This window comes from Vombatus ursinus, unplaced genomic scaffold, assembly GCF_900497805.2.
Source record: "Vombatus ursinus unplaced genomic scaffold, bare-nosed wombat genome assembly UNPS02014832.1, whole genome shotgun sequence".
Classification (NCBI taxonomy): Eukaryota; Metazoa; Chordata; class Mammalia; order Diprotodontia; family Vombatidae; genus Vombatus; species Vombatus ursinus.
Genome location: NW_020954610.1, coordinates 55,990,832 through 56,013,165, shown reverse-complemented (window position 1 = coordinate 56,013,165; position 22,334 = coordinate 55,990,832). Strand labels below are relative to the sequence as shown.

At 34.5% G+C, this 22,334-nt stretch overlaps 1 protein-coding gene across 4 annotated transcripts in view; it reads left to right on the top strand.

Annotated features, from left to right (window-relative positions):
- RBFOX1 (RNA binding fox-1 homolog 1) overlaps window positions 1-22,334 on the top strand; it is a 411,528-nt gene that overhangs the window by 379,402 nt on the left and 9,792 nt on the right. Inside the window, exon 12 of one of the 4 annotated variants that reach the window (XM_027839400.1) lies at window positions 15,834-15,886. The exons of the other annotated variants lie outside the window; for them this stretch is intronic. Within the exon in view, the coding sequence (XP_027695201.1) occupies window positions 15,834-15,886 (53 nt within the window). The remainder of the gene's footprint in view (window positions 1-15,833; window positions 15,887-22,334) is intronic. 4 annotated transcript variants of the gene reach the window in all.

Genomic DNA, 22,334 nt, shown 5'->3' with positions numbered 1-22,334 from the left:
TGCATTTACCTCCTACAAATTAAAGTTTTCATTGAAGTTTTATAAAGGACAGGAATTTGTGAATTTATGTGTAAAGTAGTTTCTTATTTGGTTTAAATATTTTTATTGCCCACACATATCACTGGGCAATGGCCCTTAATTTTAGATTGGTAAAACTTAAATATGTAATTCCTACTTTAGTGCAGCAGTTTTAGTTCAGGAAAAACTACTGGAATATTCTCTTATCTGTGTAACAGTCCTTTTTTGATGTTCAAACAATAGGCAGGTCTTGCACATCTGGTCTAATTGATTGCTTTTGATATTGAACATAAATCCCAATTTAACTTATTTTTTAACATAATACTTACAAGCACATGAAAATATAACATCAAGGCAAATGCAATGGATGGTACCCTAAATTGCCATGAAAAGATCATTCTTAAAATGCTATTTATGGTGTGGTTTGTAAAATGTGTGTATGTGTGACAAATTGCAAGGGTACATTTTGTTAAAAGCCATCCTTAGCAAAGGAATAGAGAAAGGGAGGCCTATTTGGACAAAATATGTATTTGGGGGGGGGAATGTGAGATTAATAAAATAATTCACCAATTTAGATTGAGCACACAAAGTTATTTAGCAACATCTACTCTAGAATTTTCTCTTAGTCTAGTTATACAAGATGTCCTAAAAGTCTATTAAAGTTTAAAAACACACTAAAACTTTTGGGACACCCTGTATAATGGTACCCTTGTCCAGCAAAACATCAGAACATCAGTAATGAGAAGCAACTAAGAGAGAAGAGACTCAAACTGGGTGGGAGAGAAAATTCTAAAAAATCTCTTAACATTAGAGAGGTAAGGAATGAAGAAGGCTTTGATAGTATCTACTGGTTAATAGTAGAATAAAGACAGACACCCGCCATCATGTGAACTATTAACAAATTAACTGTGGCATTTACCCTGTAATCATACATCACTCTCTGTGACTTCTTGAGAGGCAGAGATCTGTGCTGAAGATTATCATTTCCCACGGTGGCAAAATTTTACCTTTTATCAGCACATAGTCCTCATCAAATTAAAGATTCTGGGCCTTTGAAGAAATTGAACTACAATTTTCTTGGAACTATTCAAAAGACTCTTGAGATAAGCACCTCACAGATTCTCCACAATAGTCTTTAGTTAACAGATCACATGATACTGACCTTGGGCATTCTTAATGGCTCTGAGAATTTGTCTGTAAGAATGAAGATGTCCTGTTTTGGCAGAGATTAACATATAATAGAGGGCTGGTTGGCATAATAAAATTTTAGGGTTTGTTGAAGATCTTAAGGGGCGTATAAAATATCTTTTCCTTGGAATATAAGAAGCATTTGATAAGTATCTAATCTCACCCAAGCAAACAGTTACTTCTTATGTATTTCAAGTGTGATTTAAGGAAAACTGGCAAAGCTATCAAATTAGATTTTTTGTGAGACAGCCAGTCAAAGCATGGCGAAGGGGTGTATTGTCATTTGTCATTGCATGTTCACTTGATGTTGCTAGAATGTCTGTAATGCTGTACTGGGTTTGACAGGTCCATCACATTAGCTCAATGAATGGCTTGCTTGAATTAGGCCCAAAGGCAGGCATATTTTTTTATTGATTGGCTATTGGTTCTGTGTTTTATGACTTGATTGTTGTTGTGTATTTGAGCAAAGAAAAAAGTTTCCTGCATAATGAATTTTGCCAGCAATATCTGGGTAAATGTATATGATGTGTACATGCTTTCCAAATACACATTTTCTTACTTGAAAAGCAAATAGACTTTACACTTGCCCTGTATAAGATCACAATAATATTTATAATGAAATGTCCCATACATATGGACATATCACACTTAAAGCATGATATATGCATGGCCTTCTCTCTAGAAAAATGTAGATTGATAGTTTTCTCCAAGAATTAATGACAAATCTGTTCCATTAATAGTCAGAGAATCATTGAGCTAGTTGGGACCTTAGGGTAGCCACAAGCTAGTTCTTCTTTTGCTTAAAACATATGCTGTACTTCTTTTAAAACCTCATAAGCATGTAATCCATCACTGCATACTGAACAACTTTTAGGATATTGATGTAGGGAAGTATATCACTGGTCTTCCTTAAGCCTGTTATAACTAACCCCATGTGAAGTATAGATCAAGTGAATTTTTTGTATAGGTTCCCTGGAGGCATAGTAGAACCCAAAGTAAATACTGCAACCTCAAGTATCCCACTACCTTCATCTTTAAACTACAGATGTGTTTCCAAACATATATGTGTCTAGCTGATCATCTCTTGCAAGAAGCACAACTCAGTAATGATTATTTTTTTTATTAGAGCTATTATGTCTGAAGAGTTATGACTGAGAGAACTCTTAGTTGGTAAGATATATGTCTAAGTCCAAGACTCCTTTAGCAGTTTGTTATTAACTAAACTTAATCGAAGCAAGTCTTGGAAGGAGAGGAGAATCTCTTGGCAAATCCATTTGCCCATCAAGTAGATTCTCTTCTGGGGGAAAAAACTCCTTGAAAAGTAGCTGAGGACCTAAATAATCAACATTTCTGCTAAGGATCAACCCTAATCTTTGGATCACTAAGACATGTGCTCTAAGCAAATAAGCCCTTTGCTCTCTCAGTACCTTTGATTTTAGACCGTGGAGGAGAAAAACTATGTTGGGGAAATGAATACATAAAATAAACACACATCCCACTTATGCTTGCCTAAACCAAGAATTTAACTGATAAAAATAGGTGAGATTTGAGTTGATTGCCATTAATGTTAACTGTTCTTTTATATAATCTAGGCTTATATTTCTATTAGATATGAATAAATAATAGAAAAATACAGTTGTTAAAATAGATAGCCTGATAATTTCATTTGAAATAAAATCCCATTTCATTTGGGGTCCTTATAAAATGATACATACTAAAAATTTAGGGGTTGACAGCACATAAAATGTAATAGGATCTTCAATGGAAAAGTTAATTTACCACTTAAGATTTTTGTGGAAAGATTTTTTTTAAATTGTTGTACTTTAAACATTTAATGGATATACTTTCTATGCTATGCAGCAGACTAAAGAATATTCAAGCTGTGAAATTAAATTAATGAGAATGGGCCAATCAGCTTAGACAAAGAAGTGAAATTCCATTATCATTAGCAGCTTCTCTTACTTGCATCAAACCCCTAACCTTGTGACCTAGGATGAAAAGTTAAAAGGATGCCCATGTAGTTCTGTTCCCATCTAACTCCCACTACTTTAGTCCAAAAAGGGGTTTACTCTGATTAAGCAACAGAAGGAAGGAAACAATCTATATCACAATTCTTTATAAATGATCTGCACTGAGAGCAGTTGGCATACTTCAATGGAAATTCCAGTTCATCTAGAGTCTGATTTATAGGAGGATCACATTGAAACTTCATAGCATGAGGGAAAACAACAGAAGATTGACAGGAGTCCATTGGACTACATGTCAAAGTTCGATTTCATTTGAAAGAAGATTGAATTGCTCAGTTTCAAAGAATTCAGTGGATCTAAGCATTAATAAAACAAAACAAACAAAAAGTCACAGAAGTTTAGGATAGGGAATGCTGTCTTAGATTCTAGCCTATGACATATATTAGCCAGGCAAAGATTACTCCTTCGTTTCCATTTTGTTAGCAGTTTTTGCTATGTTCAATGATATTCATTTAACATCCAGGATTATTCAAGTCAAAATGCCATGGCAACTTGCAATAACATCATAGTAGAAAATTTCAAGCCACTGTTCCAGTGTGAACATATAGGTGAATGGATTATCATGTCCAAAAGCATATTAGATCATCAGTCAAAAATCATATAAACAAGTTTAAATGAATATTTACCTCGCTGATCTCTTTTATTCCCCTTTTGAAAGTAGAAAGTAAAGCCAATTATTACAGAGGACTTCAGTAGACATTCAGTGATATCCTTTAGTGCAGTTGAAGAAGTTTCCTACTCAGAATTATCCAAGTTGAGGAAAATAAAGCTATTTTTTACCACTTTGTAGTCTATATGAGAGAACCCTTAGAAGAAGGATTTTTTGTTGTTGAATAGGAGAGGATTTTCTTTTCTGTATTGCTGATGTAGATTCAAGATGGATGTATTTCAGTTTCTTAGATCTCCTTGCTCTCAGAACAATGAATATATTCTAGGATATAAGTAATGAGAGTTAACTTCTAAGGCACTGAAGATCTTTCTTGCCTACTTTCTAACCTGGAAAGACTTCCTGCTAAAAATTCAGCCGCCCAGAAAAAGTTGACTTTTCAATTCTGGGGCAGGACACCAGGGCATTCATGCAAATTGACATAGATCAGGTTATATTGTTGAGATACTTGTCTGGAAATATTATCTATAATTGGTACTTTATTTAATGTGATAGATGTGTTGCTGAAAAGTTGAATGTAAATCAAATCAGTTTAGGGAAAGTTATTATTTAAATTAACCCTTTAGAAAATCCTTTGGTAAAGTGAATATTATTTTTGTAGCATGAATAATCTTATTGCAATTTATCTGTTTTCTCAAATTTGGATTTCCATACTTTATTTTTCCTTCAGAGGGTTAGAGACCTGTGTTGTCCTTCCCATGTATGCATTTTTTTTTTACCAAGTAGAAAATGAATACAGGGGTTGTAGATTTTTCTTACCTAACCATAGCCCCACTTTTTGTTTTTCCACTCGAAATTCATAATTACCTAAAGTATTTCATGAGGAGAGAAATAAGAATTACTCAATGAAATCTATTTTTCTAAGTAAATTCTACAATAAGAATTTAAATGGCTTTGAAAGAGAAGAAAAGATAAAAAGTAGAATCAGATAACATGCTGAAAATAGTTTATGTTCACTTTAAGGAATTTCTTGCTTTTGTGTATTAAAGACTAAGTGGTACTTAGCCTCTATGATCACCAGTGAATTTGTTTCCTGAGTTTCTTCCATACATATATTTCTTAAAAAAAAAAAAGCAAGAAAAATGAAAGAAAGAAAGAAAGAGTACTAGAGTTCATGTTTCAAGAACAAACTAATTACACATTTGCCCCATAATCTGGAATGGTTTCTTAACAACTGTTATGTGCTATTGGGTGAAAATGTAATTAAAGAGGACTTTAAAAAAAAATGCAGTAGTCAACAGACTGAGCCAACATGGAGTTCAGGAGATATTAGAAGAGATTCTAACCCAGCAAATATCCTCTTTAATCACGTCAGAGCCTAATAATGCAACATTTTTTGGACAGGTAATTGATTTGATAGATCATAAATAAAACATATTTCTATGTATTTTGAGGCAGAATCCTTCTGGTATGAAGAGGTTTTAGAAGCAGGTGATTTGGAATCCTATGTAGCAGACAGTTTTTAGGAAGGCAGCCTGACTAAAACTCCTCTCTGGAATGAGACCAGTCAGATGTGGCTATTTTAGATGAGTTAGTCACATCTGAAGTAAAGAACAGAAGAGGGAAGTAATTCAACAGAATTAAAGGGAAGAAATGAACAACAGAATGGTAGCTCAGAGACCATTGTGAAGATATGATAATATTAAAAAAGACATATGCAGCTTCTAGAGATTTCTGATAGCTTGCTTTTTGTCAAGTAACAAGCCAGCATGTGTAAGTTGAATTATTTCTATTTTTTTTAGGTAGAATATAACTGTTTTTAAATTCCAGTTTTCCCTTTAAATAAAAATATGTGTATTACATATAAGCTCCTACTCTATAGACATTTATCAAAACTTAATTTCTTTTCCTGATTAAATGAACATGCACACACATTACATTTTTTTTAAAATTGTTGTGGGTACAGCCTCCACTGACACATCACAATGCTGCCATGTCTTAAAGAGTTTTCATGACTGACTACAACCAAAATAAATAAATAAATAAAATAAAATCATCCCCTTGTAGTTGACCTTTTGGTGCTAAACATTTTCACTTTAGCTAGATAACAAACACCCAAGACTGACACCAGGCCCCTCCCTACATGAAGTCTTTCCATTTTAGTAGGGCCTACTAGAACATGTGTTACTTTGGGTCTAGTCTTTAAGGCCTCACAAGCATCTCCAAACCAGGAGGAGCCATTGGAATAAGACTTCCTTGGAAGATGTACACACATATACTGGCAATTTAATTTTTTTTTGTTTTGCTGATTTCTGTTTGAATGTTGGCCTTTTAAAATTTTTCTCTATAATTACACAGCACATGCATGTGAACACTGGAGCAGAAACGAGTGACCTTTCATAGCATTCTCCATGGCTTGGATCATAATGATTGATTCCTTTGGGATGAGACGCTCATCAAAACCATGACTCATTTCATATTCTATTGAAAAGCAAAAATAACTAGAGTTAGATTCATCAGGTAGTAAAATCACTTAACAGTAAAGGCCTACATGGTATATTTTCTAGAAGAGCTTGCACTGGAATTGTTGAAGCAAGTATCTCAATATTCAAGTCAAAGAAATACATTTGTTTCAACTATCTGAATATTTTAGGCAAAAATAAATAAGACCTGGGATGATGTGGTGAAATGTAATTACATAGAATATAGCATTATTACATTGGTATCAATTTTTCTGAATGTCCAAGGGATACATATCTTTGGTAAGTCTAAATCAGTGATTCCCAACCTTTTTGGAGTCATAAGATTCTTGCATTCTTTAGTTTTGGCATGACTCCCCTACCCCCTTTTTTTTTTTCGGTCCAGACCTGTGATTTTACTACTGTTAGAACTCCTAGTATGGAAGTTCCCTACACTAATGCAGATTCATTCAGTTCAATAAGCATTTATTGAATTGTGCTAGGGGCAAAACGGTTTCTGCCCTAAAAAGCTTATACGTTGATCTATAACATATAGTCTTAGAAAGTTGCCTGAGGCACTGAGAGTTTAAGTGACTTGTTAGTTGTTCCCATAGCTATAGTCCCCACATAATATCTGTCCTGCTAAGTAGTACCAATGTAGCATTTTACAATTCCCATGTAAGCAGCTAATATTTATTCTTTGAAAATGGCACATGTATTATTTGTTATTTTTACTGAGACACTTGTTTCTTTAGACATTAAACAGATAACTTTATTCATATAGTAGTTGAGTCAGAGAGCAGAAGAACTGGACAAGGAGACCTCTGAAAATTTTAAGCACGTACACACACACACACACACACACACACACACACACACACACATACTGCTAACTTAATCAGAATTTGATGTCAAAACCATAGTTTTCAAGATTTCTCCCTAGAATTCTTCCATTCTAATTCTAGAACAATTATATTCTTACTTTTTCCTGGACTTCCAAGCTTTTAATAAATCAAATTTAATAATCTTACCAACCACAGTAAGCTTCACCAACCCACAAGAGTGATTTTCCTTTACTAAAAATGTTGAAGTTGGGGCAAGTTTGTCCTCTAATCCCTGTTTAACCTTCCACCCCTATTTCTCCCAACATGAATATACAATATTTCCCTATGTGACCTGTAGCAACTTATTATCACCCATGATTCAGGCCTTTCCACTGTAGCAAATTTCATCAGTAAGCATTTATTGTACTTACTGCATGCCAGGTACTGTTTTAGGTACTGGGGATAAAAATACAATAAATGAAATAATCCTTACTTCCAAGTAGCTTCTCAAAAAACAAACATTTGGACACTTCATCAACCTTTCCACCTCCATGAAACTTATCTGCCTTTATTCCAGTCTCTCGGGTTCTACTCTCTGCTAAATCATCCACCAATGGATTAGTCACATTAAACTAACATCTCTTGATGTGTTAGCTACATGATGACTTAATTATCAACCTGAACCCAAGCACTGGGGGAAAGGTCTTTTAGTCCTAACAGTTTAACAACAGAAGTAGCATAGAACATCCCTATTTTGGAATTAAATCTGAATTACAGATTACTTTAAAGTATACCTTCACTATATCTAAGCATAATATACATTGTAAATGAGTCCTAATAAGCAAATAAGATAAATGAATAAAAAAAATACTAAAAATGTGACATTTAAAAGTTAATTGTTGAAGGCAACTCCAAAGAATTTCTCAAAATAAGTTTTTGGTTTGAAAAAGCTCATGATTTTGCTCTGGGTTTCCTGTAATCCAGAGTATGACCCATTGTGAGATTTTAACCCAATAAAATACCCAATTTATAGAAAATGTCAATTTAATATAGTCTGAAAGAGTGAGCTTTTGGTATATATTGATGGGTATATAAAGGACGTTCAGTTGTGAGGGGTCAAGCTATGCGCAATAAATATGTATTACTACAGTATTCTCATTTAGGATACTTACATCCCTTGTACACATGGCTATGCTCTGTCCTCCTCTGGCCCCAAACCCTCATAACCTTTTAAAATGAGGAGGAATAAATTGTGTGTATCTGTGTATACACACATACACATATACACATATATAGTAGATTTTATCTACTTGCTAAAAGATCAGTTACTCATATTATTGAAAGTATATTCCTTATAAAGACTGTCTACAAGAATAACGTAAAAGGCAGTATTGAGGAAGCTAAAAAGCTATCACAACGGGGCAGCTAGGTGGCGCAGTGGATAGAGCACTGGCCCTGGATTCAGGAGAACCTGAGTTCAAATCCGACCTCAGACATATAACACTTACTAGCTGTGTGACCCTGGGCAAGTCACTTAACCCCATTGCCTTGCCAAAAAAAAAAAAGCTATCACAACAAAGGAGAAATTTCTCATCATCTATTTCATACAAACATATGTAAAATATGAATGTATACACATATGTTCATATATGAACACTTATCTATACACTATATACATGCATTTGTGTATATACAACACATATGCATCACATGTACATGTTATATATTTATGTACACATAGTTTTGGTTCTATATTTTTTTTCTTCATTCTGTTGCTTATAGTCACTAGATTTGGAGCTGAAAGGGTCCTCAGAGTACATCGAGGTCACCACCCAAACCCCCTCATTTTATGGATGAGGAAACTGAGGCCTCCAGATTTATAGTAACTTGCCTGTGGTTTTACACATTATAATAGAGTCCTAGCTCAGATGTGAACTAAAATTCTTTGATCTAAAAATCTAGCATTCTTTCCAGAGCAACTCACTGCCTCCTGGAGAGTTTTTGTTTGTTTTTGTTTTTCTGTTAGCATACTTCACCTTTCTAGTTAGGAATAAAGCTCTTTAACTGGAATATTTTAAACATCTAGCTTTTCTATTGAATGTGTTCCTTTTAAACACACAGGCACGCACACACACTCACACACACACACACGCACACACACACACCAACCTCTTCTAACAGACTGCAGCATTTCAGTTTTTAAATTTAGATAATAAAATTGTAGACATAATTTTTATGATAAGAATGAGTATCAATATGCCCAAATGTGCACAATATTGATGTAAATATTACCGGAGTATTACATGAATCCCCTAACTTGTTCAGTGCAGACACGGCCTTAACAAGTTTGTGTAAGTTTTGAGTGTAGACCCCCTGACAGAGACAATGGCAGAAAACATGAGTGAAGGAATGCTACTTGCTACAAAATTCCTATCATCTCAGTTAGTGTACTGTTATTAGTAACAATGAAGAGAATGCATAGGAAAACAGATCTGAAATATATATCAAACTTATCGGTGAACTTCTGTATTAGAAGGTAGGGAGGTGGTTCCAAGATTTTGTAGATAATTCTTCTGGGGGATATGGAAATTTATCCTTATGTTGGAATCTCTTAGATTAACTAAACAGCAGGAGTATCTTTCTCCATCATATATTCCCTCCGGCAAGAATTAATTGAGCTAAAAATCTGGGGAGATTTCATAATTGTAGTCAACTACCAAACAAAACCCTCCCTCCCCAGTTAGGGGGCTATTTTCCTCAGTCATTGGTCCCTGGGGCTAAAAAATGTCAATGGTCAGTTGTCAGTTTCATGGACAACTCAACTGTGAATGTGTTCCACTGGCATTAAAATAGCCCAGGTCCAAATTTTAGAGTGAAAAGGGGAAATTGTTAAACATAATTAAAAAAGCAAAACACACTTATATGTTAATTTCCTATAGCCCATTCCCAGAAACACTGGATAAAGAATGAACATCTACATTCTTATTAGCAACACTCACAGATTTTTGGCAGAATATTCAAAACGGGGACAATTCATACTGCTTATTCACTTTGTTATGTAAATTTCTAAGTAAATACACAGGTATACTTCCTTTTTACAAGGGAGACCAGTTTATATATAAATGTTTATAAATTGATTAAAATATTTTAAGGCAATACAGTGGCTTACTTTTTGAGGGAATCTCCTTGTAATGAATCTCTTTGCAGAGAAAAGAATATTAATTAATATTAGCTTATATTTGTACAGCACTTTTAACTTTCCAAAACACTTTCATAATCTGTTAAATTTTATCCACACAATGGTCTCATAATGTTGCTAGGAAAAAAAATCATTCCCTAATGAATAATTTTTATAAATATGGATTTTCATATTTTGGGTTTGCTTAAAGTACATGTGTATGATAATGGTGAAATCAATCTCCATGTAATTTGATTTTAAACCCAGAATTAATTATATAAATAGTATAGAGATTAAACCAGAAAACAAAAGATACTTATGGGAATAAACCTTAGCCCAAAGTTGGCCAATGTAGCATCCAATACTGCATTAATGTGATTGAGATTCTGGAGCCTAGGTAATGCAGCTCTGGATCTAGAGTTTTCTAGACATGTCCAACTTGCATGAGATTTTGGGTTTTGCACATTTTTTTTTCTAGCTCATCACTAGTCTGGGAGAAGCACTAAAGTAAATATACTCTAAGAATCAATTTCATAGTGCCAACAGAGAGAAGGCAAAAGGCCTGACTCAAGATAATTCTCTATTACTGATTCATGCAATTTGATAAACATTTTTTTAATCAATTTGCTTTCATTTATACCTGGAAACTTCATTGCCCTTTCTAGATATTTTGCCCAAATTAGTATGTTACGTTAGCCCTAGTATTAAGTAATTAAAATATAGACCCATGTATTTGCCTGGATTTTTAAACATACAAAATTAAGTTTTAAATGTATGTTTCTTTTATATACAAATTCAGTTCTCTGTAACACTAGATCCAGGCAGTAACTTAAATGTCTAATTCACACATTACATATCCAGTGAATAGTATATATACATCATGACCCAAACCACAAGATCAGGACAAAATAATAGAATTAAACCAATAAAGAAAATTACTAGCACTAATAGCAGTGAGCTAAGAGATGTAGCATATAAAGCACTAAACCTGGAATCAGGAAGACCTGAGTTCAAGTGCAGCCTCAGATATTTATTAGCTGTGTGACCCTGCACAAGTCACTTAACCTCTCCCTGCTTCAGTTTCCTCATTTGTGAAATGAGAACAATTACAGTGCTTGTTTCCCAGGGTTGTGGTAAGGATAAATTGAGATAATATTTATAAAGCACTTTGAAAAACTGAAAGCACAATATAAATGCTAGCTAGTTTTTAGTTATTTTAACAACAACAACAAAAAAAGACTAAAGAATTTTCTCCCAGTTGACTGACCATTTTTCCATGCAGCAGTTTAGCTATGTAAATTGAATATTGATTCCTATATCGACACTAGTGAGAATGGCTAAGAGTTAATATTTAACTCAATTTTAAGAAGTAAATCATTGGGAATTTTCAGAAGAAGTAATTAAGTGAGCAGTCAGTTGTTTTATGGGAGGAAAAACCAAATTGTACATCACATCATCATCATCAACTCTATTTACATTTGTTACCACCATGATTTAAGAGAAGAACCTGACTGAGTCCAATATACTCCAAGTGTAACCTTTGAAAATTTCATTTTGGAGTTTGATTTGGGGCAAGAAAAAAATTTAATTGATTATCAATCCTTAAACTATGTGGTCAGAGGAGACTCTTCAATCTGAAAGCTTTGGCTTGTCCCAAGATGCTTCTGTGGCATGACATTTCTTTCATTTCAAAGCCTCAATTTCAGTCTATTCAAATAAAAGGCAATACTTAGTGTAGGGGGAGGGAAGAGAACGTAAAACAGGCAAAATTTCAGTGCTTAGAATTAGAAGGTTCAGTCTGCTATTACAATAACTCCTTGTCCAATAACCATATGGTAAGATCTTGATTGCCTGTTTACAGTGTAAAACCTAGAAAAATGTGGCTTCTTTCTTCTAGGAATTTACATTTTAAAGAGGCAACACAAATTCATCTTTCTTTAAAGTAACTTAGGCACTAAAATAGAGACAGGGGTAGTTTTGTTTGAAATTAGGATTTCTTCTCTTTCTGCAAAAATCTTCCTGATTCAAGCAATTTTCCTGAAGAAGGTAGGATTTGAGATGGAAATTTGGATAAGATTAAGGAAGATTCTTAGAGTTAGAAATAATTCTATTTAAAATAAATGGTGGAAAAGGTATGCTTCCAGTAATGGGAGAATGTATGAAAGGAGCTGAGAGAGAATTACCTTGAGAAAGCAGGAAAAGGTAATAGAGAAAGGTAATATAGGCTCTCCTTCCAAAAATTTAGGTTTGTACAATTTATCCCCTGGTTGGAGCTGACCATTTTTACAGAACTCATTACCCTAGAATTAAATATTCCCAGGTTAGTCCAAGAGAATAATGATCTAAAATAGTTGTAGCAAATGCCTCAGTAGCTCCTTTACAGCTTAGATGCCCTAGGGACAGAAGTGACCACAAGAGTTGAACCTGAAAGTCTCAAGGGACTGTGGCATTAGTCCTTTAGCAAAGCTAATATGATGGTTCTGCTAATTTCACAAAGGGTATTTCCAAAATGCTATTAGAGTCCTCTAAGATTCCACAAAATACTACATAGATAGAAAAACAATCACTTTATCTAGGCCTTCTAAACTTGTAGGATCCTGTCAACTTGCTAAAATATGTTACTCATTATTGAAATTTTATTTCTAAGGATACACTCTGCAAAAAATAATGCAAAAGGCAATACTGAACAAGTCAGAGATAGAATAAGGAAGAAATCCTTTGTAAGCTGCTTCCTTTTTCCCCCTCTGGGCATAAATACTACTCAACATATTCTTTTTTTTTTGTGCTGTATATTCTAGCAGTCCATTTCTAAATTTACAAAGGATTAGAAGAATATTTCAGAATATTTTTGATTGGGCATCTAGCTGTATCACTACCTCTCTTCTTTGTATCTTAGGGAAAATAGCCTAACAGAAAGTGTAATGATAGTCTCTCATTCTCAAATACTAAAACCGCATTGGGTTCTATCTCCTTTTTTCAAAGGAAGAATGGAGATATTGGTAAAAATGCTATAAATGGTCGTCAGTAACTATCACTGTGATCATGACCAGATGCCTAGTATAACTCAACCTGAACTGCTCTGCCTATTAGGATAACTCCAGTCTCATACTTTTTATATACATGTTCTATTACCATAAACTGTTTCTCCACTTGATTTTTTGCTGGAGAACCAGTTCAAAAAGGTTGGGAATCTTTAGCTTACAATTAGTTTGCTCCATTGATAAATGTCATAATGAGCTCTGTAGAAGAGCAGTTTTCTAAGCTACAAGTTGTGAGCATAAAATAATAACTGATTTTTGAGAAAACAAAAACATACCTCAACATATTAATCCTTGAGTATCATCCCTTGAAAAGCAGTTAACTTGAGAGAGTATAACTGTGATATGACCCTTGCTCAGAACGTTTTTTGGAATCCTTTCAGAATTGCCTTCAACGCATTCTTTTGAAGTGTTAGATTGTCATTATTTGGGGGGTGGAGTTGATTTTTCTTAAATAAAATCAAGTCTGTCAGACAAGGTGAGTAAAACCAATAGGCCTCATAAACTAGCTCTGAGAGCAGTTCAAAAATAAAATAACAAAAATATATTGGTGGTAACATCTTTGGAATCAGTTTATAGCCTTCAGCATGACAACTTTGAAGCACAATACTCATTTGGATATGTAAATCTTAGTATGCTTATGCTTTTTTTAATATCACATCTTTATAGTTCTACGTCTTTGTGGCTCTTTTCATAGTTTTCCCACTAACTCACAGATACAACAAATGAGACTTGCATCTGCTGGTACACCTGCTAGTGGCACTTTTAATTGCCAAATTTAATTAATGCCCAATGAGCTAAGTAGACTCTTAAGGGAAATGGAGAGTTGGGGAAGAAGGAAGCAGCTTCTTTGGAAGAGTTTTCTGTCAGAATTGGTACCCAGGACAACAAGATTTTAGGATATCTGGTAGATGCAAGAAGCTGATGTGTCCCTGATTGAATCATGAGGGTCTGCTGGAAGGAGATAGGTATTTTGGTTTTTAAGTTAAACATCCAGTTTAGGCTGTTTGATGTTACATAGCTCACGATAGCACAATCAGTCACCTGGACTTGAGAGAAGTACAGCATACATTGATCTCAGTCCATTCTGAATCTACTCTACAACTTCTGTTACAACTATGGAAGTCAGAGAAGGCAAACCAAATATATCCTAAATAGCTCATCTTGGTTTTTATTGATTTTAGTTTTACTATTATCTGAACCTTCCTACTGAGCTACCAATATTTGTAAGTCACAAAGGTCTTATGCATGAAGAAACAGAGAGTAGGAACATAATTAGGCTTGCTTTATTGTCTTGGGAAATGAAGTAAATGAGTTGGCTCTGACTTCCAAGGTAGGCAAGCCCCCCAAAATACAGATCCTCATGCAAGCTTATTTCTGCATAGGGTTACTTGGTTTAAAAGTTAATAGAATTTTGAATTGAATGTTACATTTTGGGGAATTCCGAAAAATATCCATGTGTAGATCTCAGAGCATACATTGTATTTTAGTAAAACCCTCTTAAGAGATTTTAAGTGACCTGCTAATAAAAACTTTTAATGCCAGGTCTCCATAACCATAGCAAAACAGATCAGGATCTAAGACATTTTCCTTGGTCAAAGCTGGCTGATCAACATAGTAGAATCTCAGAGATGAGAACTAGAAACATCATTTTTGCTGTTTCTATAGCATTTAACTAGTGTTGTTAACTGGACCAATCATAATTATGGTTGTCACACCAAGCTTACTCATGGCAAACATTCAGCCTCAAATGCTACTACTAGATTTCAATTTTTCATGGGAAAATGTTATCTAAATTGTGATTTCTTAAGAGAGTTTTACCTTATTTTCTGTTTATTGAAATAATTTTAAAGTTCATTTTCCATTGTTCCTTTTTTTATACTGCATTGTGGAAAAAAAGAATTTTGCAAGAGAAAGTTTATTTCAAATCAAGTTCTCTCATTTACTTTATGATACCACTTTATGTAGGAAGGCTATTCTAATACTGAAATTATAGTATATGAGAACATGTCATAACAAATTCTCTTCTGAATTAACAAAAAGTGTTTTTCTATTTTGAAATCATATTAGACAATTTAAAGCCTAAATTTAGTTAATTTCTCAGTTAGCTACAGTAGATTTGTTTTTTATTAAGTAGATTCTCTACATATCTTCATATCTTTTAGAAGATACATTCACATACATGTAGTTTGGAATTTCCTACCCTCATAAAGATATTTTAGCATGACACATTTATGACACGAAACACTAAGATTCCACTGAAAGTTTGTAAGTAGTCCGTGTTCAGAGGTCACCATTAATTCATTTAAAAGGTCCCAGCATGCCTATCCATGATCTAAATTCTCCTGTTCTGAACTACGCCAACCCTTTCTCTCGCTACATTCATTAAAGTGAAGCACCTCCCTTTCCCCCCATCTGTACACATCAAGTCAATTGGCAGATAGCACATTTCCCAGTGAGCAAGCAGTATTGTGAATTTTATCTTCTCTTGCAGAAATCAATTCGTCTTCGTTGCAGCAGATGAAATTTCTTGTAACACCTCTGCAGGTAACAATCATTGATACTCCTTGATGCATCCATCCAGGTCTCAATATCCTTTTTCACATGCTGCAGTTAATCACTCTAGAAAGCTTAGTAAAAGTCCATAATATAAATCTTTGGAGTCGTCTCACTAAGTTATAGCTGAAGCCTTTAGGCTTTGCCATATAAAAAGACATTAGGTATTTTGCTGACTTTGATGTTTTATTTCCAGTTTTAATAATACATGATCCAGAAAAGTAAGACTATGTTGAATGAAGCTTCTTTTAAAATCGTACAGCATAATCAAGACTACAATATTAAAATACTGAATGAAAAAGAGGATTAAAGATGTAGACAGCATTTATATGCTATTTGACATATTTGGGCTCACATATTTTGTATGTGGGGATATGGATGTATATATATATGTTGTGTGTATGTGTATATACATGTATATCTGTGTGTATGTATATATATAAAATATACATGAGTATAATAGGCCCCCAAAAAATCACTGAAAACCTACTGTGATAGAGATGTTAGGCTATAGGAAGATGTTGTCTGAGAGAAACCTGTGCCTTATGAAAGCTTACTAGAAGTAGTTTTCATTCTTCCACATAAAGATTCTATTTTTTTTTTATCGAAAAGAGTGATGTGAAGAATAGAGTTCAGAGAAAAGGTTTTTTGATAGTAGGATATTAGCAAATGGAAATTGCATAATTGTATGCTATGTACATGACAATAGCTTCTGTTTTTGCTTCATTAACATGGTTCAGAATAGTTTAACCTACATTCTGGGTAGAAAGGAATTACTTCATTAGATGCTATTAGGTGAATGTTGGAACAAAACTCAAATGTAATTTTAAGTCTATACCAAAAAGTATCACCTAAATAATTACTAGGAAATCCTACTAATATGCTGTCAGCCAGCAAGTGAAAGAAGGAAAAGATAAACAGTATATATAGCATACTCTAGTTGCATGACTTATGCACCTATGATTTATTTCAAAAACACAAATTAAATGGAAATTTGCAAATAACTACTCATTTAGGGCAAGTGACAGTTTTACCCAGCTAGTAATAAAGAATGGCCTTTCCCTCCAGTTACTTAGTTCTTACATTGTTTCTGAGGGAATAGGCAATGGAAAGAAGGGAACAGTGATCTAAAATTAAAATAAAATAAAAACACCTCATGATCTTTCTAAACTCTCCAATTCTGAAATCAAAGCCTTCCTTTATACTATGAAACCATTTAATTTGTATATCCAACAGATGCTGCAGTCATATCCTTTTGTGGTCAGAAATTATATTCTCTAAAGGGAACTTGATTTTTTTAATGTAGAAAAAATGGTTAAAGTCTCAAATTAGTAACATGAGACACCCTTTACCCCAAAGCACACTATTTAAATTGATAGTACAATATATTAAATTATATAAAACAAATTTGATAATGCTCTTAAGTATCCAATCTCAGGATTCCATTTCTCTCTGTAAGACCTGGTGAGACATTATCTCTTCACTAAAATATGTAGTAGAGTGTTTTCTGGCTTCCTATACTGGAGTGGATTTCAACTGCCCTAGATGCTTAAAAGGGGAAAAGTATATTCAATTAAAAGAGGAATTGCTTAAAAAGATGTTTTGGTTTAAAATGTCCTATAATTCATATATCTGCTAATTTTCAGAAGCCTTTTTAACTCCCCTTTTAAACTGTTTGTATATTCTAAAATGCCATTTATTTCACTTGAATGTGTTTAGGCATGAAACATTACTTAGGAGAGATCTGGTAAATTGTCACCTTTATAAAAGCAGAATGTTTTTGGTGAAAGTGATAAAAAGGGGTTGATTGGTTGCCTGCTACAGTATAGGGTAATGAACTGATGCTAGTTAAATTTAGAAATTAAAGATAATTTGTCCATATTGTTTCCTCGGAATATAAATATCTGTTGTGCCTTTGGAAAATTCTAAACATTGTTATTTTGAATCATTCTTGTAAATAAGTCCCCTAGATTGATCACTTGGCTTATTATTTCCCCCAACATCCACCACTTTTTTAAGGGAGCCAAAAATAAATGAAATCAGTCTTTTTACTTATGCAATGTGAATTGTGATGCACCATGAAGAAATGACTATTTGCCAGACTGCTTCTTAGAAGGGATAAAATTCCATCTCATACATGCCTGGAAAATCATTAGAACACCTAGTGTGTCCACCTGCTAATGGAACAAACTCCTTAATCTTTTATATTAATTTTAAATACAAAATTTACCTCTCTTTACTCCTGTACTGCTCTCATAGTACTCCTGTGGGGTTTCTAACTTTTGACCAGTTAAGCACTTGTATCTGCTTGGGTTTCAGGGCCAGGAGACATTGCTTTAAGATCTTTAACTCTTCAGAGTTAAAGGCATCATATAAGATGTGAGATACTCACAACTACAAGCACTTAATTAAAATGTCAGATTACAATGTCTGATGGTATTTGTGGCTGAAATTCTCATAAGGAGTTGTAATGTTTGTGTTGTTTATGCCTGTCACCAACAGCAAAGTTGGCTAGATGTAAAATGCCATCTATATGGCTTAAATCAAAAGATGATAGATTAAGTATGTGACTCAATCTTATCACACACACACACACACACACACACACACACACACACACACACACACACACACACACGGAATAATCATTTTCTTCAGCTTTCAAAGTCACACCAAACTGCATGCTTCCTGAAGGAGAGGTTATAATTTTTGATAGTTCCTCTTTTAGGGGAATGCTGAAATGCCTATTTTGCTTTTTCTAGCCTTGTAAAATAAACTGGTCTTATAAGCATTCTGAGTTTACAGCATTGTACTTATGGGGACATTTATTTTCTTAGCCCATCCTGCTTTATACCGGTCACTAAATTGTCTGTCGTTCCAGTCATGCTATTCTTTTTCTCCAGAAGGATACAAATTTCAGTGGAGATCCATTTCAGGCAATGTACCATTAACCCTAACGAACACAAAATAGTCAGTCTACCTATTTACCTCTATATTTATATAGGTTTTGCCTCTTTGACATCAAAGTACTCTTACAAGCCAACTGCTGCTCAAGACAGTACAATGGGAAAGAAGAATTCTTCCCTACAGCTTAGGCCACAGATTCCCTGCATCCAAGTCTATATGATACTATGGGATTTGGTCAAGGTTGGCTCATGGTAGTGGAAGATGGGCCATAAGTATGAATGAGAATTGAAAAGAGAGTTGATTATTTTGGTTGGGCCACTAACTACATGAACAGCTTTGATCAAACTAGGCCTTGGCAGCCACTTATGTGCCTACAAGAAAGTATGGTTCAGTATAAATTGATCTCAATCTCTCTCTCTTTCCCTCTCTCACGTGCACGTCCGCGCCAGCACACACACACACACACACACACACACACACAACCACAATGAAAAAAGCTTTCATCTCTAGACTTCAGAAATTTGTCATTTGTGTCCATGAAGTGTCCTAAGGCACTTACATTCAAGTATTTTGGGGCTGTTTTTGTCATCAGTAGAAAAGTTTAGCATCTTTGTGGTTGTTTCTCCTCTGAGTTGTACATTCCAAGACTGGGAAGGTCATAAGTGGCAGCAAGAAGCAACATTTTAAAAGTTGCAGTGGCTAAAGAATCATTTTTCTAAATTAATTATCCAAATTAAGGGGCTCAGCTCTTTCCTTTCACTTTGGCCTTGTAGCCATAGCCCCAGTGGGTTCTCAACCAGGATGTGCCATGGGGCTCAGAAGAGCTCTGAGGGGGCTCAGAGTAAATTACAGATCAGGGTGACCCAATAGTTTGTGTGCTTTACATCATTTTGATAATGAATTGCAAGTAATAATAATTTCATCTATCAGTATAGCTTCTGTGTCAGAGTACTTTATGCATGTATATATGCAGTCAATTCCCAATTATTTTCATTAATGAAGTGGGCCAGTGATGCAGATAATCTAAAACACCAGATAATCGAAAGATCATTTCTGTTTGGCTTTGAAATGCATTATATGATTTGATATCAGTTTTACCTTACTAGTCATGTTTTGTGTCATTATAATGAGCCTAGTAATTCTTGAGTGTACACAACTCTGTTAGGTGAAACCTAGGCTGGGATTAAAATTTCTCTGTGGGTGATCCACATATCAACTTAATTGGGAGTTGGCTGTGTATCCTAATTTTATATCTCAAATATTTTGTGTGGGATTGTATAATGTACATAGGTAAAGTGCTATTTTGCAATCTCTGACGCCCAGTACCATTGCTGGGTGCCCAAATTACAGATAGGGAAACCTTTGCTCATTCATTATTTACTGATTGTTTGCTATGTGTACAGTATTATATAAGGTGCTATCGGGGAATCCAAAAGAAGCAAATGACAGGAGTCCTACCTTCAGAAGTTTACAAAGCAGTTGGTGTGTGTGTGTGTATATATATATATATATATATTATATAGATACTTTATAAACAAGATGGTGAGCATATCAAGCAGCATATAAGCAAAAATCAACCATGTATAACTACAGAATGAAGATTGAATAACGTAGTGGAAGGGGAAATCAGGAAAGCATAGTGTGCTATAATAGAAAGAGCACTGATTCTGGAGTCTGCAGCAGGTTCAAACCCCATTTCTGATGCTTCCTAACTGTGACTTTCACTAAGTCCTTAACCTCGATGGGTTTCAATTTCCTCAATGGTAAAATGAAAGGGGTGGACTTCTGAGGCAGGCCTCATCTAGCTCTAAATCTATGATCCTTAAATGTTTTGACCTGGATGTATTGGACAAAGGAAACTGGACACAGTTGAAGAGTACCATCTAGATAGAAGAAAGATGTGAACAGAATATGGGAGGAAGAAGTCAAACAACACACTGTCAGAGAATGGGAAAGGAAGGTGGCCCCACAGGGACAGAAAAGCCAAGAAACTAAAGCAGAGAATTATAGGCCTTTTAGTCTTGGATATATGGTAAGTCAAGGGTTTGTCCAAGCATAAAATAGTTTTAGCTATGGAGTCATAGGATTTGGATTCAAATCCTGCCTCTGATGCTACCTGTATGTCTGTGGACAAGTCACTTAATATCCCTGAGCCTCAGTTTCCTTGTCTATAGGACAAGAGTGTTAAAATAGATGGTCTCTGAGCTCTTCCAGCTAGATCTATTATTCTATGACCATGTGAGCTATTTCTTCCTTTGTACTGTTTCTCTGCTCAGAAAAACCTGGAAACAAGGATCTCTAGTCAACTTTAAGTTTCCATGTTAGAAGATCATGATTATATTCATAAGGACGATGATGGAGTCAAACTTGCCTTAGCCAAAAAATCATTTCTGCTAGGCACTTTGAATGTCTATAATATAACATAATATAATGTTATAATATAGACAAATATATACACCTTCACACACATGTATAAGTTTTATATATATATATACATATATATACATATATATATCTGCATATACATATCTCTACATACATATACCTATTGTGTGTGTCTACACAAATGGACACATCCACTCTTCAGAGATCTGGTTAGTAAGTGCTAAGCAGGCTTTTCTCCTGATTGCATAAATCCATGAGGTTGTACAAGATTTGCTAAGTAATTCATAAAAATGATTACAGTAAATGCAAATTAAGTAGCCTGGTAGTAACAGAATTCCAGATACTTCCAAGTTGATTTTGGATAATACCAGAGTGTTAATCTCAGAAATCTGTTCTCATTTCTTCTTTTGTTCCACTTGGGGGTGTTTGCTACATTTGAAAGCATTTTCTGGCTATCTTGATTTTTATCCACACAATTCCACTAAGTCAGTGAACTCCACGATAAGAAAAAGTTAGCCTTTTACAGCTCTTAGAACAGTAAGATTTGGTCACATCAGTGCTTATGATGTATGTACTTCTTTTCTCCAATTAAAACTGTGGCCAATCTGTTGAGGAAGGAATGGGAAAGTGTTCTACTAATGTTCATAGGTAAACTTTATTCACACATTCCTTATGATAGCCTTTGAATGAACATTTTACTGCTATTAACAAATTGTGACATTCAGCATCTGTGAACTCTGTAATTTCTTCCTGCTCCTAGCCATTGTTAAAGTAAAAGGTGTGTGATGGTGGCATCGACTGATTGGTATCGGTGACCCCTTAACTTATCCAATGTTCTTCTGAAGGGAGTTTCAATTAATCCTTCCTTCTCACCTAGTGGTGGAAACATTGGCAGACCTGTTTGCCATTATCCCTCTGACGGCTTGTATTTCTCAGGTGCACTTGTAGGTCACTCTGTATAGCCGGTCACAGAAGGTAACCTGATGAAACTCAGTAAAGCTGGGGTTTCATGATTTATTAATGGGACACTTACAACTCAAAGGTCTTCTTATAGTGGAACTGAGACATAGTAAGTGTTTGTATACATCTCTCGAGGGGGTGTATGGATGTGTTTTCATCTTGGGCAATCTATCATCTTAAGAGAGTC